The sequence below is a fragment of the Oncorhynchus masou genome, chromosome 13, assembly GCF_036934945.1.
Source record: "Oncorhynchus masou masou isolate Uvic2021 chromosome 13, UVic_Omas_1.1, whole genome shotgun sequence".
Classification (NCBI taxonomy): Eukaryota; Metazoa; Chordata; class Actinopteri; order Salmoniformes; family Salmonidae; genus Oncorhynchus; species Oncorhynchus masou.
The window spans coordinates 41,399,460-41,421,951 of NC_088224.1; the positions used below are offsets into that span (position 1 = coordinate 41,399,460).

At 42.6% G+C, this 22,492-nt stretch overlaps 1 protein-coding gene across 5 annotated transcripts; it reads right to left on the reverse strand.

The window, feature by feature from the left end:
- Nucleotides 1-159: 159 nt before the first annotated feature.
- LOC135552339 (transmembrane protein 268-like) lies at nucleotides 160-22,219 on the reverse strand. Of its 5 annotated transcripts, none has more exons than XM_064983905.1 (10): nucleotides 22,115-22,219; nucleotides 17,974-18,048; nucleotides 16,959-17,088; nucleotides 16,536-16,630; nucleotides 11,297-11,404; nucleotides 10,935-11,087; nucleotides 3,312-3,422; nucleotides 1,294-1,383; nucleotides 746-964; nucleotides 160-485 (listed from the first exon to the last, which is right to left on the reverse strand). In XM_064983905.1, exons 3-10 carry the CDS (start codon nucleotides 17,074-17,076, stop codon nucleotides 315-317), a joined length of 1,065 nt encoding a protein of 354 aa, XP_064839977.1. In that variant the 5' UTR covers nucleotides 17,077-17,088; nucleotides 17,974-18,048; nucleotides 22,115-22,219; the 3' UTR covers nucleotides 160-314. The 5 variants fall into 5 exon arrangements, with proteins under 5 accessions (XP_064839977.1, XP_064839975.1, XP_064839976.1 ...); XM_064983903.1 differs by having other exon boundaries at nucleotides 17,979-18,048; nucleotides 22,115-22,218; XM_064983904.1 differs by having other exon boundaries at nucleotides 17,979-18,048; nucleotides 22,111-22,194.
- Nucleotides 22,220-22,492: the final 273 nt, after the last annotated feature.

Genomic DNA, 22,492 nt, shown 5'->3' on the forward strand with positions numbered 1-22,492 from the left:
AAACCTTTTTATTTGTATTTATTTAACCTTTATTTAACTAGACAAGTCAGTTAAGAACATATTCTTATTCATACTCTGCCCTGTTGATCTAAATGCACTCCCAAAATGTCTTTGCATGAACCGTAAATTAATATCCCTGTCTACATAAGGACAAACCTCTTAAAGATATATATTTATTGTTTGTATAATTTAATGCAAAACGTACACAAGTGGGTACTAAATCGTGACTTTTATATTGTCAGTGCAAATATTCTATTGTCCTACAGTAACATATTATTTAAAGTGGAACGCATCAGCGTTTCTGTGTCCCAGTCTTATAATCCTAGGACCTTGGTTTTTATATACTGACAGAGACAAAGGGAGGCAGTGGTGCAGTGATTCCTCCTGTGGTGTAGGGGGTGGTGTGTGGAGTTTGGCAGCTTTTCAGATACCAACAGCTTGACATACACCGCACCGTAGGTCAGTAGAAGTTGGAGTGCTTTGGCCTGCAAAAAGGGATATGTTAGTATAACATAACAACAAAAGAGACTTCGTAATACTGTATTGAACACATGCTACAGTCTATAGGTAGGGTATATCTTAAACAGTGGTGGCTGGAGCCCGTCCTCCAGATTTCTCCCTCCACCAGCCTCCACTAATCTGGAATACCATTTGTTCAACATGAGGCACTAAAGAAAAATCCTTTAGCGAGGTGTCTACATTGTAACATAAGATTACAAGTATTATTGAAAGCAGTCTAACTAACCTGAGCTGGTAGTATTTGGTCCGGTACCAAAATGTAGTTAGTAGTGAGTTTGGTGTCCTCCCTCTGGCTGGTTGAGGTACTGCCTCCAGCCTCATTGTTCATCAAGAGGGGCCTTTCCTCATCAGAACCTTCATTAACACTTGACTCCACCGCCACAGGGTCAAGGGTCATGACCTCTGACACCAGGACAAGGTGGGACATTCTCTTCTCGAGTCTCTTCTAGGGAGTGAGGGGAACCTGTTACAGTGCATTGTCTGCTCGTGCAACACAGAAACACTGAATGGTGATCATCACAAGATTGCCTAAAACACAATAGGCCTAAAACACAATATGTAATACTCAAATGTCTCCTATTGTCAATGTCCAATTTAATTTCAATTTTGCTCAGACAATTCCTTATAACTGTACACAGAGATTTGTCAATATCGATCTATGCATATTATATCCCATTGGCTTCCCAAAACAGAATGTCCCTACTGAAAGCCTTGCCAAAGAGAACACGGACACAAATCAATAGAGCGAACATCGGGACATCGTGATGTACCTACCTGGGCCTCGTCTCCGACAAAGCTCATCTCCTCTAGAGTTTCAGTCAGTGTCCTCAAGCAGCGGGCCGTATCCCAGTACACAATGAACAGCTGAGCGAGACGAGACCACAGACAGGCAGGCAGACGGTTAGAGACAAACAAACAGAGACAGATGGATGAATGTAATGAGGACAGTTTAGATGACTAAAGTTCATATTTGGTCTAGAGTGATCAACACAATATTTAGCATATGGAGTTTCTGTAATACACATCATTTCCCGTGTTGCGTTAGTGACACTCAAAGTGCGGGACTATGGTTACTACCCCCTGGGCATACACTGGTTGAATCAATGTTGTTTACACATCATTTCAATTAAATTGCATTGAACCAATGTGGAATAGACGGTGAATTGACATCTGTGCCCAGTGGGTAGACTTGTTGTGGATTCATCTCATTCAGGTACAGTGGGGCAAAAAAGTATTTAGTCAGCCACTTTTGTGCAAGTTCTCCGACTTAAAAAGATGAGAGGCCTGTAATTGTCAGCATAGGTACACTTCAACTATGACAGACGAAATGAGAAGAAAAAAAATCCAGAAAATCACATTGTAGGATTTTTAATGAATTTATTTGCAAATTATGGTGGAAAATAAGTATTTGGTCAATAACAAAAGTTTATCTCAATACTTTGTTATTATACCCTTTGTTGGCAATGACAGAGGTCAAACGTTTTCTGTAAGTCTTCACAAGGTTTTCACACACTGTTGCTGGTATTTTGGCCCATTCCTCCATGCAAATCTCATGAGCAGTGATGTTTTGGGGCTGTTGCTGGGCAACACGGACTTTCAACTCCCTCCAAAGATTTTCTATGGGGTTGAGATCTGGAGACTGGCTAGGCCACTCCAGGACCTTGAAATGCTTCTTACGAAGCCACTCCTTTGTTGCCCGGGCGGTGCGTTTGGGATCATTGTCATGCTGAAAGACCCAGTCATGTTTCAACTTCAATGCCCTTGCTGATGGAAGGAGGTTTCACTCAAAATCTCACGATACATCGCCCCGTTCATTCTTTCCTTTACACGGATCAGTCGTCCTGGTCCCTTTGCAGAAGAACAGCCCCAAAGCATGATGTTTCCACCCCCATGCTTCACAGTTGGTATGGTGTTCTTTGGATGCAACTCAGCATTCTTTGTCCTCCAAACACAACAAGTTGAGTTTTTACCAAAAAGTTATATTTTGGTTTCATCTGACCATATGGCATTCTCCCAATCTTCTTCTGGATCATCCAAATGTTCTCTAGCAAACTTCAGACGGGCCTGGACATGTACTGGCTTAAGCAGGGGGACACGTCTGGCACTGCAGGATTTGAGTTCCTAGCGGCGTAGTGTGTTACTGATGGTAGGCTTTGTTACTTTGGTCCCAGCTCTCTGCAGGTCATTCACTAGGTCCCCCCGTGTGGTTCTGGGATTTTTGCTGACCGTTCTTGTGATCATTTTGACCCCACGGGGTGAGATCTTGCGTGGAGCCCCAGATCGAGGGAGATTACCAGTGGTCTTGTATGTCTTCAATTTCCTAATAATTGCTCCCACAGTTGATTTCTTCAAACCAAGCTGCTTGTCTGTCATAGTTGAAGCGTACCTATGATGAAAATTACAGGCCTCATCTTTTTAAGTGGGAGAACTTGAACAATTGGTGGCTGACTAAATACTTTTTTTGCCCCACTGTATCTGTTGATAGTGATTGATGCCGCTAATAAAGTTCTTCCCTTTTTTGTTTTGACTTCCTACGAGCTAGAACATTTGTTACTGTCTTAGGATATGAAAGGGCCTATTTCAATTCAACTACGGAATCAATTCATCGATATAACTTCAAAGTGTCTTGCCATAATGATCAGTCAATGCGGTTAGATTTATACCACAAAAAACAGTAAAGATATTTAGAAGTAATCTCGATTACAAGAAAGGGAGTGTGATAAAAAGGTTTGACACAAAATGTCTTCCATCTCAGATTGAGCTGCCTATATGTGCAGGTTACTGTAGGCTACCTGTAGAGTTCCAGTGCAGTTCTGCACCCAGTCAGCCACGCCCACCAGCAGCATATGTTGGCTCAGCCTCTCATTCACCTGGATGAGTCGCACGTCAATGTTGATGTTTATCTGTAGGAAGATCTACGTTAATGTTTTTTGGTCTTAAAACTGTTTTCAGACTCCAGTCCAATATCTCTATAGAATTGATCGTGTTCAATAATGAACCACATAGGTTTCAAAGTGTCTGAATAATTATCTTCATACCTCTTGTGTGGCATATCTATGTAGTCTATTCATTTGCTTCCACAAGCACAGATGTATTCCTATTAATATCGATGCATAATTTATGTTGCTACCACAGCTTACTAATTTTAGCACTGCGATTAAAGATGAGAAGGCATTTTATAATTAGGCTGCCCATTAAGTCTATGTTTTCCTGCAGTGGGATTTCATTCATATTTTTCATAATTCATTTAAGTTGCAATTAAAACTGCTGAAAATCAGGTGTTTCTATGTCAAACAGGCCCTCAGCCAGCCAAATCACCAGTTAAGATCTTTATCAGCCTTGCTCCCCTCCAACACAAGGTCATAAATCCCCAGCTGTCAGCAGAGCCATAAATTACCAGCTGCTCACTGCTCATTTACATTTTCATCATGTAGCAGATGTCCTTGCCCAAAAATCCATATTATATATTTGCCCTGCTCACGTTAGCCATTGAAACCCATGCACATTCGGTTTGATCACAACAATACGTTATCCAATAAACCACCAATAAGCCATTGGTTAAAAAAACATAATGACTTACCTTTTATTGAAGCTATGGTTATTATGTCATTATTCCATCACAACCATTTGATAATCTTTTCAGATGTACCGGAAAAGATGGCCTCATTCACATTAGTCTAAAATGGTTAATGCTGATGTATTGATGTTTTAGCTAGGCGTAAATCAATTTCTGGGAAAAATGTGCAAATATTCTGTGCAGCACCTATGCACATATGGTTTCTCCAGTCTTTGACCTTTCCAGCTATGTAGAACCTGTCCTATTCGGTAGAAGTGTCATAATATAGCATGTATGAGTATCCCTCCCTATGCAGTGACTTAGTGTGTACCGCTCAGACACGAGTGTTGCATGTGAAATTTCTGACCAATACCCACTCAAAACCCGCCCAAAAAGCCTGAAAACTAGACCAATTGTATTTGTATACAGCAAGAGTTGTATATTTATACAATTTACCCTTTTCCATAACGCGATTGAGCCAAATACGGAATATTGTAGTAACCTGTAATGACGTTAGAAGCAAATCTTGTTTTCCTCAAAATAATAAGTATTGCGAGCTAGGACATGACGTAATAAAGGAATTTGAATATGTCGCCTCGAGAAAAGACAATTTGCCCTTATTGAACTCGCCAGATCATTTTCCATCAATGGATGTCTATTTACCTCATTTGACTGCTATGGCTGTCGATTTACCTCGTTTGACTGCTATGGCTGTCGATTTACCTCGTTTTACTGCTATGGCTGTCGATTTACCTCGTTTTACTGCTATGGCTGTCGATTTACCTCGTTTTACTGCTATGGCTGTCGATTTACCTCTTTTTACTGCTATCTCGTTTAAGCAATAAGGTACAAGGGGGTATGGTATATGGCCAATAAACCATGGCTAACCATGTTCTTAAGCATGACGCCTGGATACAGCCGTTAGCCGTGGTATATTGGCCAAATAGTACAAAGCACGGGCACTTCCTGTTTGAGTTTATGCCCATAGGATGGGAGGAGCAAGATGGCGTCATGGTCAGATTTGCCGAAAGGATGGCGGCGGAGGGCCTTGTAAGCATCCCGGAAGTTTGAATAGCAATGGTTGAGAGTCTTAGTAGTGCGAGTAGGGCAGTCAATATGTTGATAGAATTTTGGCAGCCTAGTCCTCAGATTTGCTTTGTTAAAATCCCCAGCTACAATAAATGCATCCTCAGGATATGTGGTTTCCAGTTTGCATAAAGTCCATTGAAGTTCTTTGAGGGCCGTCAAGGTTTCGGCTTAAGGTGGGATGTAAACGGCCGTGGTGATGACGGAGGAGAATTCTCTTGGGAGATAATATGGTCTGCATTTAATTGTGAGGTATTCTAGGTTGGGTGAACAAAATGACTTGAGTTCATGTATGTTCCTAGAATTACACCATGAGTCGTTAATCATGAAACTCAGCCGCCGACAATATTTTGGATTAATTGCTCTGGGGAGAGTGAACAAGGATCTGCTCCAGGTAAGTTGTATTCCTGGTCGTAATGCTGGTAGTTATGTTACTGCCGCTCTATTATCCAGTAGTTCTTCCCGGCTGTATGTAATGACACAAAACATTTCCTGAGCTAATAATGTAAAAAGTAGTACATAAAAAACAATACTGCAACGTTTTCTAAGAGCTAGTTGCGATGCTGCCATCTTGCACAGACCAGCTGGCTGGTATGTTTATGGGCATATTCAATCTCTCCCTATCCCAGTCTGCTGTCCCCACATGTTTCAAGATGGCCACCATTGTTCTTGTACCCAGGAGGCAAAGGTAATTGAACTTAATGGCTATCACCCCGTAGCACTGACCTCTGTCATCATGAAGTGCTTTGAGAGACTAGTTCGGGATCATATCGCCTCTACCATACCTGCCACCCTAGACCCACTTCAATTAACTTACCTCCCCAATAGATCCACAGACGATGCAATCGCCATTACTCTGCACACTGCCCTATTCCATCTGGACAAGAGAAATACCTATGTAAGAATGCTGTTTATTGACTATAGCTCAGCATGCAACACCATAGTACCCTCCAAGCTCATCATTCAGCTCGAGTCCCTGGGTCTGAACCCTGCCCTGGCAACTGGGTCCTGGACTTCCTGACAGGCCGCCAACAGGAGGTGAAGGTAAGAAACATCACCTCCACTCCGCTGATCCTCAAAACTGGGGCCCCACAAGGGTGTGTGCTCAGCCCCCTCCTGTACTCCCTGTTCACCCATGACTGCGTGGCCAAGTACGCCTCCAACTCAATCATCAAGTTTGCAGAAGACACAACTGTAGTAGGCTTGATTACCAACGATGACGAAATAGCCTACAGGGAGGAGATGAGGGCTCTGGGAGTGTGGTGCCTGGAAAACAACCTCTCACTCAATGTCAACAAAACAAAGGTGATGAACGTGGACTTCAGGAAACAGCAGAGGGTGCACCCCCCTATCTACATCGACGGGAGCGCAGTGGAGTAGGTGAAAAGCTTCAAGTTCCTTGGCGTACACATCACTGACAAACTGAAATGGACCACCCACAAAGACAGTGTGGTGAAGGGGGTGCAACTGAGCCTCTTCTCTTTAAATAATGTTTATATATCTGGCATTACTCATCTCATGTGTGCTTACTATTTTTCTATACTATTCTATTGGACCTTAGTCCGTTCCACTCTGACATCGCTCGTCCATATGTATAGTGGGGCAAAAAAGTATTTAGTCAGCCACCAATTGTGCAAGTTATCCCACTTAAAAAGATGAGAGGCCTGTAATTTTCATCACAGGTACACTTCAACTATGACAGACAAAATGAGAAAAAAAATCCAGAAAATCACATTGTAGGATTTTTTATGAAATTATTTGCAAATTATGGTGGAAAATAAGTATTTGGTCAATAACAAAAGTTTATCTCAATACTTTGTTATATACCCTTTGTTGGCAATGACAGGGGCGGCAGGGTAGCCTAGTGGTTAGAGCATTGGACTAGTAACCGAAAGGTTGCAAGTTCAAACCCCCGAGCTGACAAGGTACAAAATCTGTCGTTCTGCCCTTGAACAGGCAGTTAACCCACTGTTCCTAGGCCATCATTGAAAATAAGAATTTGTTCTTAACTGACTTGCCTAGTAAAATAAAAAAAGAGGTCAAACTTTTCTGTAAGTTTTCATACACTGTTGCTGGTTCCTCCATGCAGATCTCCTCGAGAGCAGTGATAAATCAAATCAAATGTTATTTGTCACATACACATGGTTAGCAGATGTTGCGAGTGTAGCGAAATGCTTGTGCTTCTAGTTGACAATGCAGTAATAACCAACAAGTAATCTAACTAACAATTCCTAATCTACTGTCTTATACACAGTGTAAGGGGATAAAGAATATGTACATAAGGATATATTAATGAGTGATGGTACAGAGCAGCATAGGCAAGATACAGTAGATGGTATCGAGTACAGTATATACATATGAGATGAGTATGTAAACAAAGTGGCATAGTTAAAGTGGCTAGTGATACATGTATTACATAAGGATGCAGTCGATGATATAGAATACAGTATATACGTATGCCTATGAGATGAATAATGTAGGGTAAGTAACATTATATAAGGTAGCATTGTTTAAAGTGGCTAGTGATATATTTACATCAATTCCCATTATTAAAGTGGCTGGAGTTGAGTCAGTGTCAGTGTGTTGGCAGCAGCCACTCAATGTTAGTGGTGGCCTTGAGATAGAAGCTGTTTTTCAGTCTCTCGGTCCCAGCTTTGATGCACCTGTACTGACCTTGCCTTCTGGATGATAGCGGGGTGAACAGGCAGTGGCTCGGGTGGTAGATGTCCTTGATGATCTTTATGGCCTTCCTGTAACATCGGGTGGTGTAGGTGTCCTGGAGGGCAGGTAGTTTGCCCCCGATGATGCGTTGTGCAGACCTCACTACCCTCTGGAGAGCCTTACGGTTGAGGGCGGAGCAGTTGCCGTACCAGGCGGTGATACAGCCCGCCAGGATGCTCTCGATTGTGCATCTGTAGAAGTTTGTGAGTGCTTTTGGTGACAAGCCAAATTTCTTCAGCCTCCTGAGGTTGAAGAGGCGCTGCTGCGCCTTCTTCACGATGCTGTCTGTGTGAGTGGACCAATTCAGTTTGTCTGTGATGTGTATGCCGAGGAACTTAAAACTTGCTACTCTCTCCACTACTGTTCCATCGATGTGGATAGGGGGGTGCTGGGCAACACAGACTTTCAACTCCCTCCAAAGATTTTCTATGGGGTTGAGATCTGGAGACTGGCTAGGCCACTCCAGGACCTTGAAATGCTTCTTACGAAGCCACTCCTTCGTTGCCCGGGCGGTGTGTTTGGGATCATTGTCATGCTGAAAGACCCAGCCATGTTTCATTTTCAGTGCCCTTGCTGATGGAAGGAGGTTTTCACTCAAAATCTCACGATACATGGCCCCATTCATTCTTTCCTTTACACGGATCAGTTGTCCTGGTCCCTTTGCAGAAAAACATCCCCAAAGCATGATGTTTCCACCCCCATGCTTCACAGTAGGTATGGTGTTCTTTGGATGCAACTCAGCATTCTTTGTCCTCCAAACACGACGAGTTGAGTTTTTACCAAAAAGTTCTATTTTGGTTTCATCAGACCATGTGACATTCTCCCAATCTTCTTCTGGATCATCCAAATGCTCTCTAGCAAACTTCAGACAGACCTGGACATGTACTAGCTTAAGCAGGGGACACGTCTGGCACTGCAGGATTTGAGTCCCTGGCGGCGTAGTGTGTTACTGATGGTAGGCTTTGTTACTTTGGTCCCAGCTCTCTGCAGGTCATTCACTAGGTTCCCCCGTGTGGTTCTGGGATTTTTGCTCACCGTTCTTGTGATCATTTTAACCCCACGGGTGAGATCTTGCGTGGAGCCCAAGATGGAGGGAGATTATCAGTAGTCTTGTATGTCTTCCATTTCCTAATAATTGCTCCCACAGTTGATTTCTTCAAACCAAGCTGCTTACCTATTGCAGATTCAGTCTTCCCAGCCTGGTGCAGGTCTACAATTTTGTTTCTGGTGTCCTTTGACAGCTCTTTGGTCTTGGCCATAGTGGAGTTTGGAGTGTGACTGTTTGAGGTTGTGGACAGGTGTCTTTTATACTGATAACAAGTTCAAACAGGTGCCATTAATACAGTTAACGAGTGGAGGACAGAGGAGCCTCTTAAAGAAGAAGTTACAGGTCTGTGAGAGCCATAAATCTTGCTTGTTTGTAGGTGACCAAATACTTATTTTCCACCATGATTTGCAAATAAATTCATTAAAAATCCTACAATGTGATTTTTCTGGATTTCTTTTTCTCATTTTGTCTGTCATAGTTGAAGTGTACCTATGATGAAAATTACAGGCCTCTCTCGTCTTTTTAAGTGGGATAACTTGCACAATTGGTGGCTGACTAAATACTTTTTTGCCCCATAGAGTCTTCATTCCTACATAGATTTGTGTGTATTGGGTATATGTTATGTAGTTTGTTAGATATTCCTACACTGTCAGAGCTAGAATCACAAGCATTCCGCTACACCCGCAACAACATCTGCTAATCATGTGTATGTGACCAATAAAATTTTATTTGACATACCACAAACCAATCCTCTGGGGTGCCTTATTGCTATTATAAACTGCTTACCAACATAATTAGAACAGTAAAAAAAATGCTTTGTCATTCCCATGGTTTATGGTCTGATATACCACAGCTTTAAGCCAATCAGCATTCAGGGCTGGAATCAGGTTTATAATTGTAAACAAATCCCATTTGCGCATGTGCATAACTATAGATAAATCTGACAGGAGAGTTTAAGTGAGGAAAGTTGGACAGAGGATCTCAATCTCTGAGCAAGAAACACTTAGACGAACATAAAAAAAAAACATATTAGCCTACTTTCTGGCAAATGTGCTGTTATGTGCCAGATGTTAAGACTACAAACCATTATAAATGGCCGATTTGCGAGATTGATTTGTCATTTCAATAGGCATAGGCTACAGACTAAAATCTGGGTTTATAATCAACTTTGCCATGGTTTGCTTAGATAAAGGAAGGATGCCTATAGCTCCTGATAGGCCTACATCTCATTTCAGGTAGTCTACATTAGCCTAGATAAGATGTAGGCAAGCTGTAAACTGAACGATTTAGCAGCTTGCTTAGTTCAAATTAACAGAAAAATGTATTCAACATGAATAGCGAGGCGATTTCGAGGTTAGACATGCTTGTTTCTCCCAATAGCCTGCCCGAATTGGCTACTGAGGATGCGGTCATCATTTTAATCACTGAATTTAATATTAATAATATGTACATTAACTAAATATGCTTGTCAACAACAGCCAGTGTTTTTAAAACTTTTTTAAATGTTTTACCTGAAGCCTAATTTGACTACTGTTACTGTCAATCTAACACGTTCTAACAACAGATCGGCAATTGCGATAGAGCTTTGATAACTTTTACTTTAATTAATTAAACATGCCCACTTAGTGGCAAAAATGTATTTGCAATGACTTCAGTCATATTTTCATTTGTGTTTAGATTGATGAGGGGGAAAAAACAATTTAATCAATTTTAGAATAAGGCTGTAACATAACAAAATGTAAAAAAAATGAAGATGTCTGTATACTTTCTGAATGCACTGTAAAGTGTAATTGCGACGCAAACTCAAAATGTAATACATTTCAATTCTGTATCTGACTAGGTGTTTTCTTTTTTTAAGCCCATAACCATGTGTGTGAGGTGTATACTTTTGCTTCAAAGTAGATTTGTTTAAGACTACCAAGATACCCTCTGTATGACCCTACTTTAGCCCAAAGCAGTAAAACATTAAGTGCTGTCAGACTGATAAACAGATTGAACACCCACCTCCTTGTTACTGTAGTAGAGGATGACGATGATGAATGTGGTGAGGAAGATGGAGACCAGACTGACAGACAGGCAGAGGACCCAGTAGTCAGTGACCGAGAGATACATATGAAGAGTGGAGAACACAGCACACCATATCACCACATATATAATCTGGAGGGGAGATAAAATGATACACAGTATAAATTGAATATACTAACTCTGAACAAATACAGGACACATTAGTAGAAGACACCCAGATGGTATAGGAGATCAACAGATACTGGACACTATTGTGAATAATGTAATGGATGTTAAAAAAAAATATAAAAAAATAACAGAATCACCCTTCTGTTATTAATCAAGAATTTGAGGGACCCTACCGGTGCCATGATGAAGTGGATGAGAGAAGAGTTAAGGAACAGGTATCTCCTGACCGATGGCACATCCAGTGCAATGTCTAGAGGTGTCTCAAAGTCTGCCACAGGAATCTACAGTGGAGAAACCAAGTGAACCAAACAGTGGATACATGGTAATAATGTATTCTAAATGTAATTTTCCATGCAATGGACTTCATACATTACCAAAATGCATTCCACAAAATAAACAAGGTAAGGGAAAAAAGATGCGGGGAAAAAAAGACTTTGACCTGCAATATGTGTCAGGGATGTGGGTGGTCAAAAGTTTGTAAAAGTGTGTGTGACATATTTATTTAAAAAACATTGTATATCCCTTTGAGTGGTGAACTTATTAATTACACTTGGGGTGGTGTATCAATACCCCCCAGTCACTACAAATATACAGTCACCTCAATAACTCAGTTGCCGGAGAGGAACGAAACCGCTCAGGGACTTCACCATGAGGTCAGTGGGGACTTTAAAACAGTTACAGAGTATAACGGCTCTTTAGCTCTTTGTATGACTTATACCTCCTATCCAACTTGTGTGTCAATGATAACAAATTTACCGCCGGTAAATTTCTGCTGACCTGTCATTGATAAATGACATCAGGCTCTGCCGCTTACGACTGACTCACCAGCATGTTTTTTTTGCGTCGTCTATGTCTTTGTGCGTCAGGTTTGTAAAGCGGTGACATGAGGCATAATGCTTATGAGGCATTTGCATGTGCAGACCACCTCATACCAGAAAGAGATTTGCGGGTTGCTTCAACTGTTTTCATTTGGTTGTAAACCTGATTTAACAATCTGCCATCGCCAAGTGGATTTGGAGCAAAAGTTAAATATTGACAGCACAAATGTGAAAAACGAATCTGTCTCAAGGCAGTTCACAGTACTTACCCCAACCAAATTCAGAATATGTGCAGCACAAGGCACCCACTCTGGCAATGGGTTGATCTCTCGTATGTGCGATTGCAGACCTTTGGTTGTCATAGACACAAAGGACAATGTGTTGCACAGAACAATAACCAGTGACATGTCCCGAGTGGCGCAGCGGTCTAAGGCACTGCATCACAGTACTAGAGGCATCACTGTAGACCTGGGTTCGATCCCAGGCTGTGTCGCAGTCGGCCCCGACCAGAAAACCCATGAGGCGGCGCACAATTGGCCCAGCATCGTCCGATAAATTGGAAGGGTTTGGTCGGCCGGGATGTCCATGTCCAGTCGCGTTCTAGCGACTCCTTGTGGTGGGCCACGCTGACTTCGGTCGCCAGCTGTACAGTGTTTCCTCTGACACATTGGTGCGGCTGGCTTCCGGGTTGAGCGAGCAGTGTGTCAAAAAGCAGTGCGGCTTGGCGGGTCATGTATCAGAGGACTCATGACTCTCGACCTTCGCCTCTCCCGAGTCCGCACTGGAGTTGCAGTGATGGGACATTACTGTAACTACCAATTGGGGAGAAAAAAAGAGGTAAAAAGTACCAAGAAAATGAATAAATCAAATAACAGTCAGTTTGGGCATTTTTTTAAAAGTTCTTGCTCTTGCTGTTGTTTTATTTTCAGTACTTTTCTTTTCTGGGCCCCACTCAAGCCACTCTGATTTTCTCCCACTAGGTTAAAATGATGTGGCTACCACAGAATTCTGTAGCAATACGCCATCCCATCTGGTTTGCACTTAGTGGGACTATAATTAGTTTTTCAACAGGACAATGACCAAACACACCTCCAGGCTGTATAAGGGCTATTTGACCAAGAAGGAGAGTGATGGAGTGCTGCATCAGATGAAAAAAGCAGGAAAAGCAGCCAACAAGTGCTCAGCATATGTGGGAACTCCTTCAAGACTGTTGGAAAAGCATTCCAGATGATACTGGTTAAGAGAATGCCAAGAGTGTACAAAGCTGTCATCAAGAAAAAGGGTGGCTACTTTGAAGAATATCAAATATAAAATATATTTGGATTTGTTTAACAATTTCTTTGGTTACTACATGATTCCATACGTGTTATTTATATCTTCACTATTATTCTACAATGTAGAAAATAGTCAAAGTAAAGAAAAACTCTTGAATGAGCAGGTGTGTCCAAACCTTTGACTGGTACTGAATATATACTTTTAAAAATGTTTTGCTGCCTCTTGGGCCCCCCACTGGCCTGGGCCCAGGGACTCTGCATTATCTGGCCCTGCCTCTCCCTAACTATCTCAGACAACCTGATCCAGGTTTAGAACTCTAAAGGGTCGAAAGTCTTGATTAGGGTTTTGCTCCCTAAATCACACAGTATGACTCAGCGGCTGCCCAGTCCAGTCGTGTGGAATTGTACTTATAGCAGCATCCATTAAAGTCATACCAGCCCATGGGGCAGGATTTTTGGGATAGCTCTTCACCCTGGTCAGGAGTGTCATGTTCAATACCCAAAGCAATGCTGAAGATAGAGACAGCACAGAGGAACAGAAACATGGTTCTGGTTGGGCTGGTAGGCAGGTAGGTATGCTGGGCTGCAGTGGATCCTGTCCTTTATTCTAATTTACAGAAGGAAGGTTTGGCTGGTGGGCATCATGTCATAGGCGGATCATGTACAGACGTGACACATCCACTATCTCAAAGTAAATGTTATATGAATGTACTATTAACCTCAGCCTTTACTGAAGCTGTTTAATCTGTCAAATTGACGCCAGAACCTAACAAAAACAAATTCAAAGAGATAAAAGAGAGAAAGTTATTTCTCACTTCCCTGTGCTCAAAGGGGCTGATGCTGAGAGACCAAAGGGAATCGCCTCGTTCCGCCCCAGTTCCACCCCCCTGGACACCTTCCCTTCTCCATTCATCATTGAAATTGTCCAGTGTAACCTGTTTTCTGGGCAGCCAAACAAATCCTGCACATGCGCAGAAGGGTTGGTTCTTTAGCTATCGGGAAGAAGGTGTCCAGCCGCTCCGCTCCAAATGCATCACAACAGCCAGTCTAGATAAGGGGGTATTGGCACGCAACCCAGAAGTCATATCACCTCTGGAGATGTATTCTTCTCATAATTCCTGTGCCATGTTTTGGTACAGGGCTTTTGACACCAAAAACACACACTGGATGTGATGTTTTGGCCAACAACTTTGACTTGAGGTAAAAAAAATTCAACATTAACTGCGGTTCAATTTTATTTCAATTAATTAGACGCGGTATACTGATTTTTAAGAATATAACTTAAAAATGCTTCATGAGCTTAGTACACCGGTCTTACCCCATCATAACCCAAAATATAAGGATAGGCCGGGGATTCATTCCGATCTGTAAAGTAATTTCCGACAGAGCCGACAGCGTTTGTCTCTACGAGCATGGAAACATTGCCTTTAAAAGGTGCATAGCCTAAAAGGGGCAATAGGCTGGAATCGTGGCCTCACTCCATGGTTTATATTTTGATTTAGTTTAAGTCTATTTTAAACAAACTATTGCCTATAGCTTAAAAATATGTTCAACTATCATGTTGATCTCATGGACTAAGTCGTGGCATGCAAAACTTTATCAATGAATTTGCTTGCATTTCTCCATCCTAGCAAATTAAGTTTTGGGGCTGTTTGCTGACACACAAATTCAAGATTGTGGCTTTAGCACGTTTTTCTTCATGAAACCTTTTCAGATTGAAATAACAGTAGGCCTATATTTTGGTGAGACAAAAAAAACATCTGATAGAGGAAGTTAGATTACAAGTTCCTTTAAACTCAGCAAAAAAAGAAACATCCCTTTTTCAGGACCCTGTCTTGCAAAGATAATTCATAAAAATCCAAATAACTTCACAGAATTTAAACACTGTTTCCCATGCTTGTTCAATGAACCATAAACAATTAATGAACATGCACCTGTGGAATGGTCGTTAAGACACTAACAGCTTACAGACGGTAGGCAATTAAAGTCACAGTTATGAAAACTTAGGGCATTAAAGAGGCCTTTCTACTGACTCTGAAATACACCAAAAGAAAGATGCCCAGGGTCCCTGCTCATCTGCGTGAACGTGCCTTAGGCATGCTGCAAGGAGGCATGAGGAGATGTGGCCAGGACAATAAATTGCAATGTCCGTGCTGAGACGCCTAAGGCAGCTCTACAGGGAGGAAGGATGGACAGCTGATCGTCCTCGCAGTGGCAGACCACGTGTAACAACACCTGCACAGGATCAGTACATCCGAACATCACATCCGCGGGACAGGTACAGGATGGAAAAAAACAACTGCCCGAGTTACACCAGGAACGCACAATCCCTCCATCAGTGCTCAGACTGTCCGCAATAGGCTGAGAGAGGATGGACTGAGGGCTAGTAGGCATGTTGTAAGGCAGGTCCTCACCAGACATCACCGGCACAAGTCCACCATCGCTGGACCAGACAGGACTGGCAAAAAGTGCTCTTCTCTGATGAGCGGCGGTTTTGTCTCACCAGGGCTGATGGTCGGATTTGCGTTTATTGTCGAAGGAATGAGCGTTACACCAAGGCCTGTACTTTGGAGCGGGATCGATTTGGAGGTGGAGGGTTGGTCATGGTCTGGGTCGGTGTGTCACAGCATCATTGGACTGAGCTTATTGTCATTGCAGGCAATCTCAACGCTGTGCGTTACAGGGAAGGCATCCTCCTCACTCATGTGGTACCCTTCCTGCAGGCTCATCCTGACATGACCCTCCAGCATGACAATGCCACCAGCCATACACTGCCTGTTCTGTGCGTGATTTCTTGCATCCTGCAAGACAAGAATGTCAGTACTCTGCATAGCCAACAAAGATGCCAGATCTCAATCCCATTGAGCACGTCTGGGCCCTCTTGGATCAGATGGTGAGGGCTAGGGGATGTCCGGGAACTTGCAGGTGCCTTGGTGGAAGAGTGGGGTAACATCTCACAGCAAGAACTGGCAACACTGCAGTACTTAATGCAGCTGGAGCCACACCAGATACTGACTGTTACTTTGATTTTGACCCCCCCTTTGTTTAGGGACACATCATTCCGTTTCTGTTAGTCACATATCTGTGGAATTTGTTCAGTTTATTTCTCAGTTGTTGAATCTTGTTATGTCCATACAAATATTTACACAGTTAAATATAGTTGACAGTGAGAGGACGTTTCTTTTTTTGCTGAGTTTAGTTCAAGCTCCCCACACAAGTGGACAGGCTGCTTGACATTTGATGAGAATAAAAATGGCCAGTGGACACCCAGAGAGAGGGAGAGAGTGTGTGTTTCTGTGTATGTGTGTGTTTGCTCTGACCTGGAAGCCGTCCCTCTCCAGCAGAGCCCTGCAGAGCGACAGATCAAACCTGGGGCTCAGCATGGAGGAGGTTGGTACTGCCAGCACACACTGACCTGGAGAAGGGAAAGGGGGGAAACAGAAGGGAGAGGGGCAGAGAGAGACGGTAGGAGAGTGTTCATTTTGACAATAACACATTCTGAGATTTTAACAGTGATGAAAAAGGAGAGAGAGTCAAAACATTGAGAAATAATTAAAAAAGGTATCAAGGGTAAATAAATAAAATGGGACATTGTGAAAAGGGTTTGTTTATCCCAAAAACTTGCCAAGAGGGAAAAAATAGAACAAAGAAGAGAAACAAACCAGGAATAATTTTTTGACAAAGACCATATATTGATCAGACTTTTACCCATAGTACAATTTGATAACTATGTCACTACGCACCATTCTTCCATCTAGATGTTCTTCTGTTTTCTGGCTGGATCTTGGATGATCGTCTTAGGTCAGCTTCAACATCACTCTCGTCTGACTGCTCAGAAGTCTTGTCCTCCATCTCATCCATGATGACGAGACCCTGAACGAGCAAAAACAGTCATACAGTTGAATCAAAATCCCTGGAACCGTAATTCAGAGAAAATGAGTAAGAGCATGAACGGCCCTGACCGTCAGCGTGAAATACACTGTGCATCTGACCACAGCAACACAGTTCCGTTAGCCTGGTCCCAGATCGGTTTTTGCTGTCTTGCTAACTCCTACAATAACTAAAAGAGTTGGATAGCCTGCACAAATAGATCTCGGACCAGGCTACATCCGTTGCTCAAGCAGACAGATGCTTGGTCTGATTACAACACCACTTCACAGTTGTCCCATGTGCCGTAGGTTGTCAGATATGTGTGTAAAGTATACACAGTATATGAAGTGAGTAATAACATTACAGCAAGCAGCACATTCCAGTGTGATGCAAAACAAAGAAAGACATTGAAATTAGAACATCTGACGAATATTCCCTCAGTAGATAGTGTTTTCCTGGGGCATGGCTTGTACTGACACTGTTGGAGAAAAGTCCAATGGCTGAAGCTCCCTTCGAGATGCCCAATCGGAGACTACAGCTTTATCTAGCAATGGCATCAAACGCCAAAGCTTAACTTTGGAGAAGTCAGTTGAGTTAAGACAAGCAATTGATGTGTCCTATGTTTCAAAAGCAACCGGAAACCACATCACTTCTCCTTTTAGAACAGATTACATTGCTCTGCTATGTTATGTCAGCATGTTGGAGAAACCAACAGAAGAATGAAACTAAAGTTTACCAACCAGGTTTCTGATTCAGCACTTTCGAGTTTCAACTTAAGTTTCAACAATCGTTTTAGAAGCTGACTTTTTTTTTCCCGGCTACAGACTTCACAGGTTTCTGTTAAAAGTGGCTAAGCTGTACAACAGTAATAAGATGAGATAGACATACTGCACCTCAACAGGGTCAGTCTTCAACGCACAATGCACAGCCAAGTTATGGCTCTGCTTTCAACAGCTACAAACTCTGAAAGAGAAAGTGAGAATACAAAGGGACAGAGAGCGGCTACATTTTTAGACACTACTGTTGCTTTCTCATTCTCTTGTTCTCGCTCTCACTCTCCCACCGTCCCTCTTTCACTCTCCCTCTGTGTCTCTCGTTGGATTGTTAGAGAGGGAGACACATTTTAGCACAAACGTGTGAAAATGCTGTCGGCAAGCTTGACTTCAAGTTGTCTTCTTCTATCCCTACACCAGTTCTCTCTCTCCTCTCTCTATTTTCCTCTCTCTCGCCCTCTATCTCTCTCTCCTTTTTCTCTCTCTCAATTCAATGTTAAGGGCTTTATTGGCATGGGAAACGTATGTTTACATTGCAAAAGCAAGTGAAATAGACAATAAACAAAAGTGAAATAAAAAAAATAAAAAATGAACAGTAAACATTACACTTACAAAAGCTCCAAAATAATAAAGACAATTCACATGTCATATTATGTATATATACAGTGTTGTAATGATGTGAAAATTGTTAAAGTACAATCAAATAAATAAACATAAATATAGATTGTATATACAATGGTGGTTGTTCTTCACTGGTTGCCCTTTTCTTGTGGCAACAGGTCACAAATCTTTCTTCTGTGATTGCACACTGTGGTATTCCACCCAATAGATACGGGAGTGTTTCAAAATTGGATTTGTTTTCAAATTCTTTGTGGGTCTGTGTAATCTGAGGGAAATATGGGTCTCTAATATGGTCATACATTTGGCAGGAGGTTAGGAAGTGCAGCTCAGATTCCACCTCATTTTGTGGGCAGTGTGCACATAGTCTGTCTTATCTTGAGAGCCAGGTCTGCCTATTGTCAATTCAATTCAAGGGCTTTATTGGCATGGGAAACATATGTTAACATTGCCAAAGCAAGTGAAGTATATAATAAACAAAAGTGAAATTAACAATAAAAATGAACAGTAAACATTACACTCACAGACGTTCCACAGAATAAAGACATTTCCCATGTCATATTATGTTGTATATACAGTGTTGTAACGATGTGCAAATGATAGTACAAAAGGGAAAATAAATCAACGTAAATAAATCTCTCTCTCTCCCTCTCTCTCAAGCACACACTCTCATTCTCACTTGCTGCTGTAAGCAAGTGAGTTGCCAACTTTCAAACAGTTTGACTACGCTGGTGCCCCGAATGAAAAAAGTACCTTTACAAGTGCCTGTTTACACTTTTATGTGAATGACTGTATATTGCTGTGTAAGAGCATGTGATGTTTGATGTGTGTTGTGTGCGTCTGTGTGTTTCTCTACGAAAGGTTTTATGACAGATGTGAGGGGAAAAGCTCCTCAGTGTTTTCTCCTCATCTATTCACTCTACTCCTACTTCTAGGAATGTTTTTTAAAGATAAAAACAATTTTACAGAGTCGTTGTGTGCACCAGTTACAGTTGAGGTTCTGAACATAAAGAAATACACATGACTAATAGGACAACTCTCCAGAGACTATACAATGTAGAAACAACTACATTTAAAGGTCCTACCTACCCGCACTTAAGATGAAAGTAATTTCCATGACTGGAAGTCTATGTGTATCTGTTAGCTTACCCATAGACTTAGAGTCATTGCGCAAACTCTAGTTAGCATTGGCTCGCAAAACAACCTCTAAGTTCCTTTATACTGGACACAGAGACATATAAACGGTATTCATAAGTTCATCAGATTTTGGGGAAAAAGATAAAGAGCCTCATTACCCAAATCCCCTTTTAAAGTCCCATTTACTTTAATACAGTTACAGCATTTCAAACATTCCCCCAGAAGCATTTAACCTTTTCCGTCTCAACTATTTGGTCCTTTTTCCTCACATACAACTACACTTCCCAATATACACTACAAGGCCCAAAGTATGTAGACACCTGCTCGTCTAACATCGCATTCCAAAATCATGGGCATTAATATGGAGTTGGTCCCCCCTTTGCTGCAATAACCGATGTTGGAACATTTCTGTGGGGACTCAGTGTCATGCCCTGACCATAGAGAGCCCTCTGGGTTCTCTATGGTGTAATAGGTTAGAGCGTGACGAGGGGAGTTGTCTAGTTATTATAGTTCTATGTTGGTGTGTGAGTATGGTTCCCAATTGGAGGCAACTGAATATCGTTGCCTCTAATTGGGGATCATACTTAGTGTGTCCCTTTTCCCACCTGCATTGTGGGATATTGTTTTGTTTAGTGCCTATGTGCGCTACGTACTGCACGTTCATTAATTCTTTGTTGTTTTGAAGGTTCACAAAAATAAATATGTGGAACTCTACTCACGCTGCACCTTGGTCCGATTATTTAAACGATGGTTGTGACAGAATATCCCATTACAGGACCAAGCAGCGTGCCTAGGAGGTAAAGGAGAGTTGGACATGGGAGGAAATACTGGGTGGATGTGAGACCCTTCCGGTGCCCAGTCCAGGCACGGCGTCCAGTCCCGCTCCATGGCCGGAGCCTTCCTCTGCTCCGGTGCCCAGTCCGGGCACGGCGTTCAGCCCGGCTTCATGGCCGGATCCGTGGTCTGAGCGTGTGCAACGTCCCGCACCGGAGCCGCCATGTGTGAGTATGGTTCCCAATTGGAGGCAGCTGAATATCGTTGACTCTAATTGGGGGATCATACTTAGTGTGTCCCTTTTGCGTTGTGGGATATTGTTTTGTTTAGTGCCTATGTGCGCTACGTACTGCACGTTCGTTAATTCTTTGTTGTGGAACGTGGAACTCTACTCACGGTGTGCCTTGGTCCGATTATTTATATAACGATCGTGACACTCAACCACAAGAGCATTAGTCAGGCACTGATGTTGGGCGATTAGGCTTGGCTCACAGTCGGCATTCCAATTCATCCCAAAGGTGTTTGATGGGGTTGAGGTCAGGGCTCTGCAAGCTAGTCAAGTTCTTCCACACTGATCTCGACAAACCATTTATGTATGGACCTCACTTTGTGCACAGGGGCATTGTCATGCTGAAACAAGAAAGGGCCTTCAACAAACTGTTGCCACAAAGTTGGAAACACAGAATCGTCTGGAATGCCATTGTATGCTGTAGTGTTAAGATTTCCCTTCACTGGAAGTAAGGGGCCTAGTCCGAACAATGAAAACAGCCCCAGACCTTCTCCACCAAACTTTACAGTTGGCACTATACATTCGTGCAGGTACCGTTCTCCTGGTATCCGCCAAACCCAGATTCGTCCATAGGACTGACGGATGGTGAAGCATGATTCATCACTCCAGAGAATGCTTTCCCACTTCTTCAGAGTGCAATGGGGGTGAGCTTTACACCACTCCAGCCAATGTTTGGCAATGTGCATTGTGATCTTAGGCTTGTGTGCGGCTGCTCGGCCATGGAAACCCAATTCATGATGCTCCTGACGAACAGTTATTGTGCTGAAGTTGCTTCTAGAGGTAGTTTGGAACTCGGAAGTGAGTGTTCGACAGATGATTTGTACGCACTTCGCGCTTCAGCACTCGCCGATCCTGTTCTGTGAGCTTGTGTGGCCTACCACTTCACGGCTGAGCCGATGTTGCTCCTAGACGTTTCCACTTCACAATAACAGCATTTACAGTTTACTAACTGATTTGTTGAAAGTCCTATGACGGTGCCACATTGAAAGTCACTGAGCTCTTCACTACAGGCCATTCTACTGCCAATGTTTGTCTATGGAGATTGCATAGTGGTGTGCTTGATTTTATACACCTGTCAGCAACGGGTGGGGCCAAATCCACTCATTTGAAGGGGTGTCCACATACTTTTGGCCCTGTTGTGTAATTTATTTTTACTTGACCCCCTCTTATTCACTTTACACCCCTTTCTCTCCCCCCTCTCGCTCTCCCAGCTTGACTCATTAGTCTAACCACATGACTGGTGGAATGAGGTCTACATTTCTCAGAATGGGAGAGTGAATGAGACAATGAGTCCACAACAACAAACTTTTCTTGTAATAAACAAATGGAAATAACCTCACAGAGGTGACAGAACTAAGATCATACTTGAAATATATGAGGCAGCAATGCACACACATGGCCTACACACACAAACACACAAACACTATTCCTTACCTACCTTAGCGTTGTTGTCCCAGCTGGTGTGTGAGTTGATCTGAATGCCAGTGAGTTTAGCAGATGTTCTCCAGGTTGTCATGACTCTGGTCTGGTGGTCTGCTGCTATGGGCTGGGACTGTCACACATTAACTCTTGCCCCAAGGGCATGAACGCACAATCTCACAATCTCACACACACACACACACACACACACACACACACACACACACACACACACACACACACACACACACACACACACGTATGCAATGATGGACGCACGAGCGTGCACAAACACAAACACACACACGATCACACACACACTGACAAATTAGAAATTAGATCATGGAAATCTGTATACTTTTGTGAGACTAAATAGATTAACTCAGTTGACCTGAAA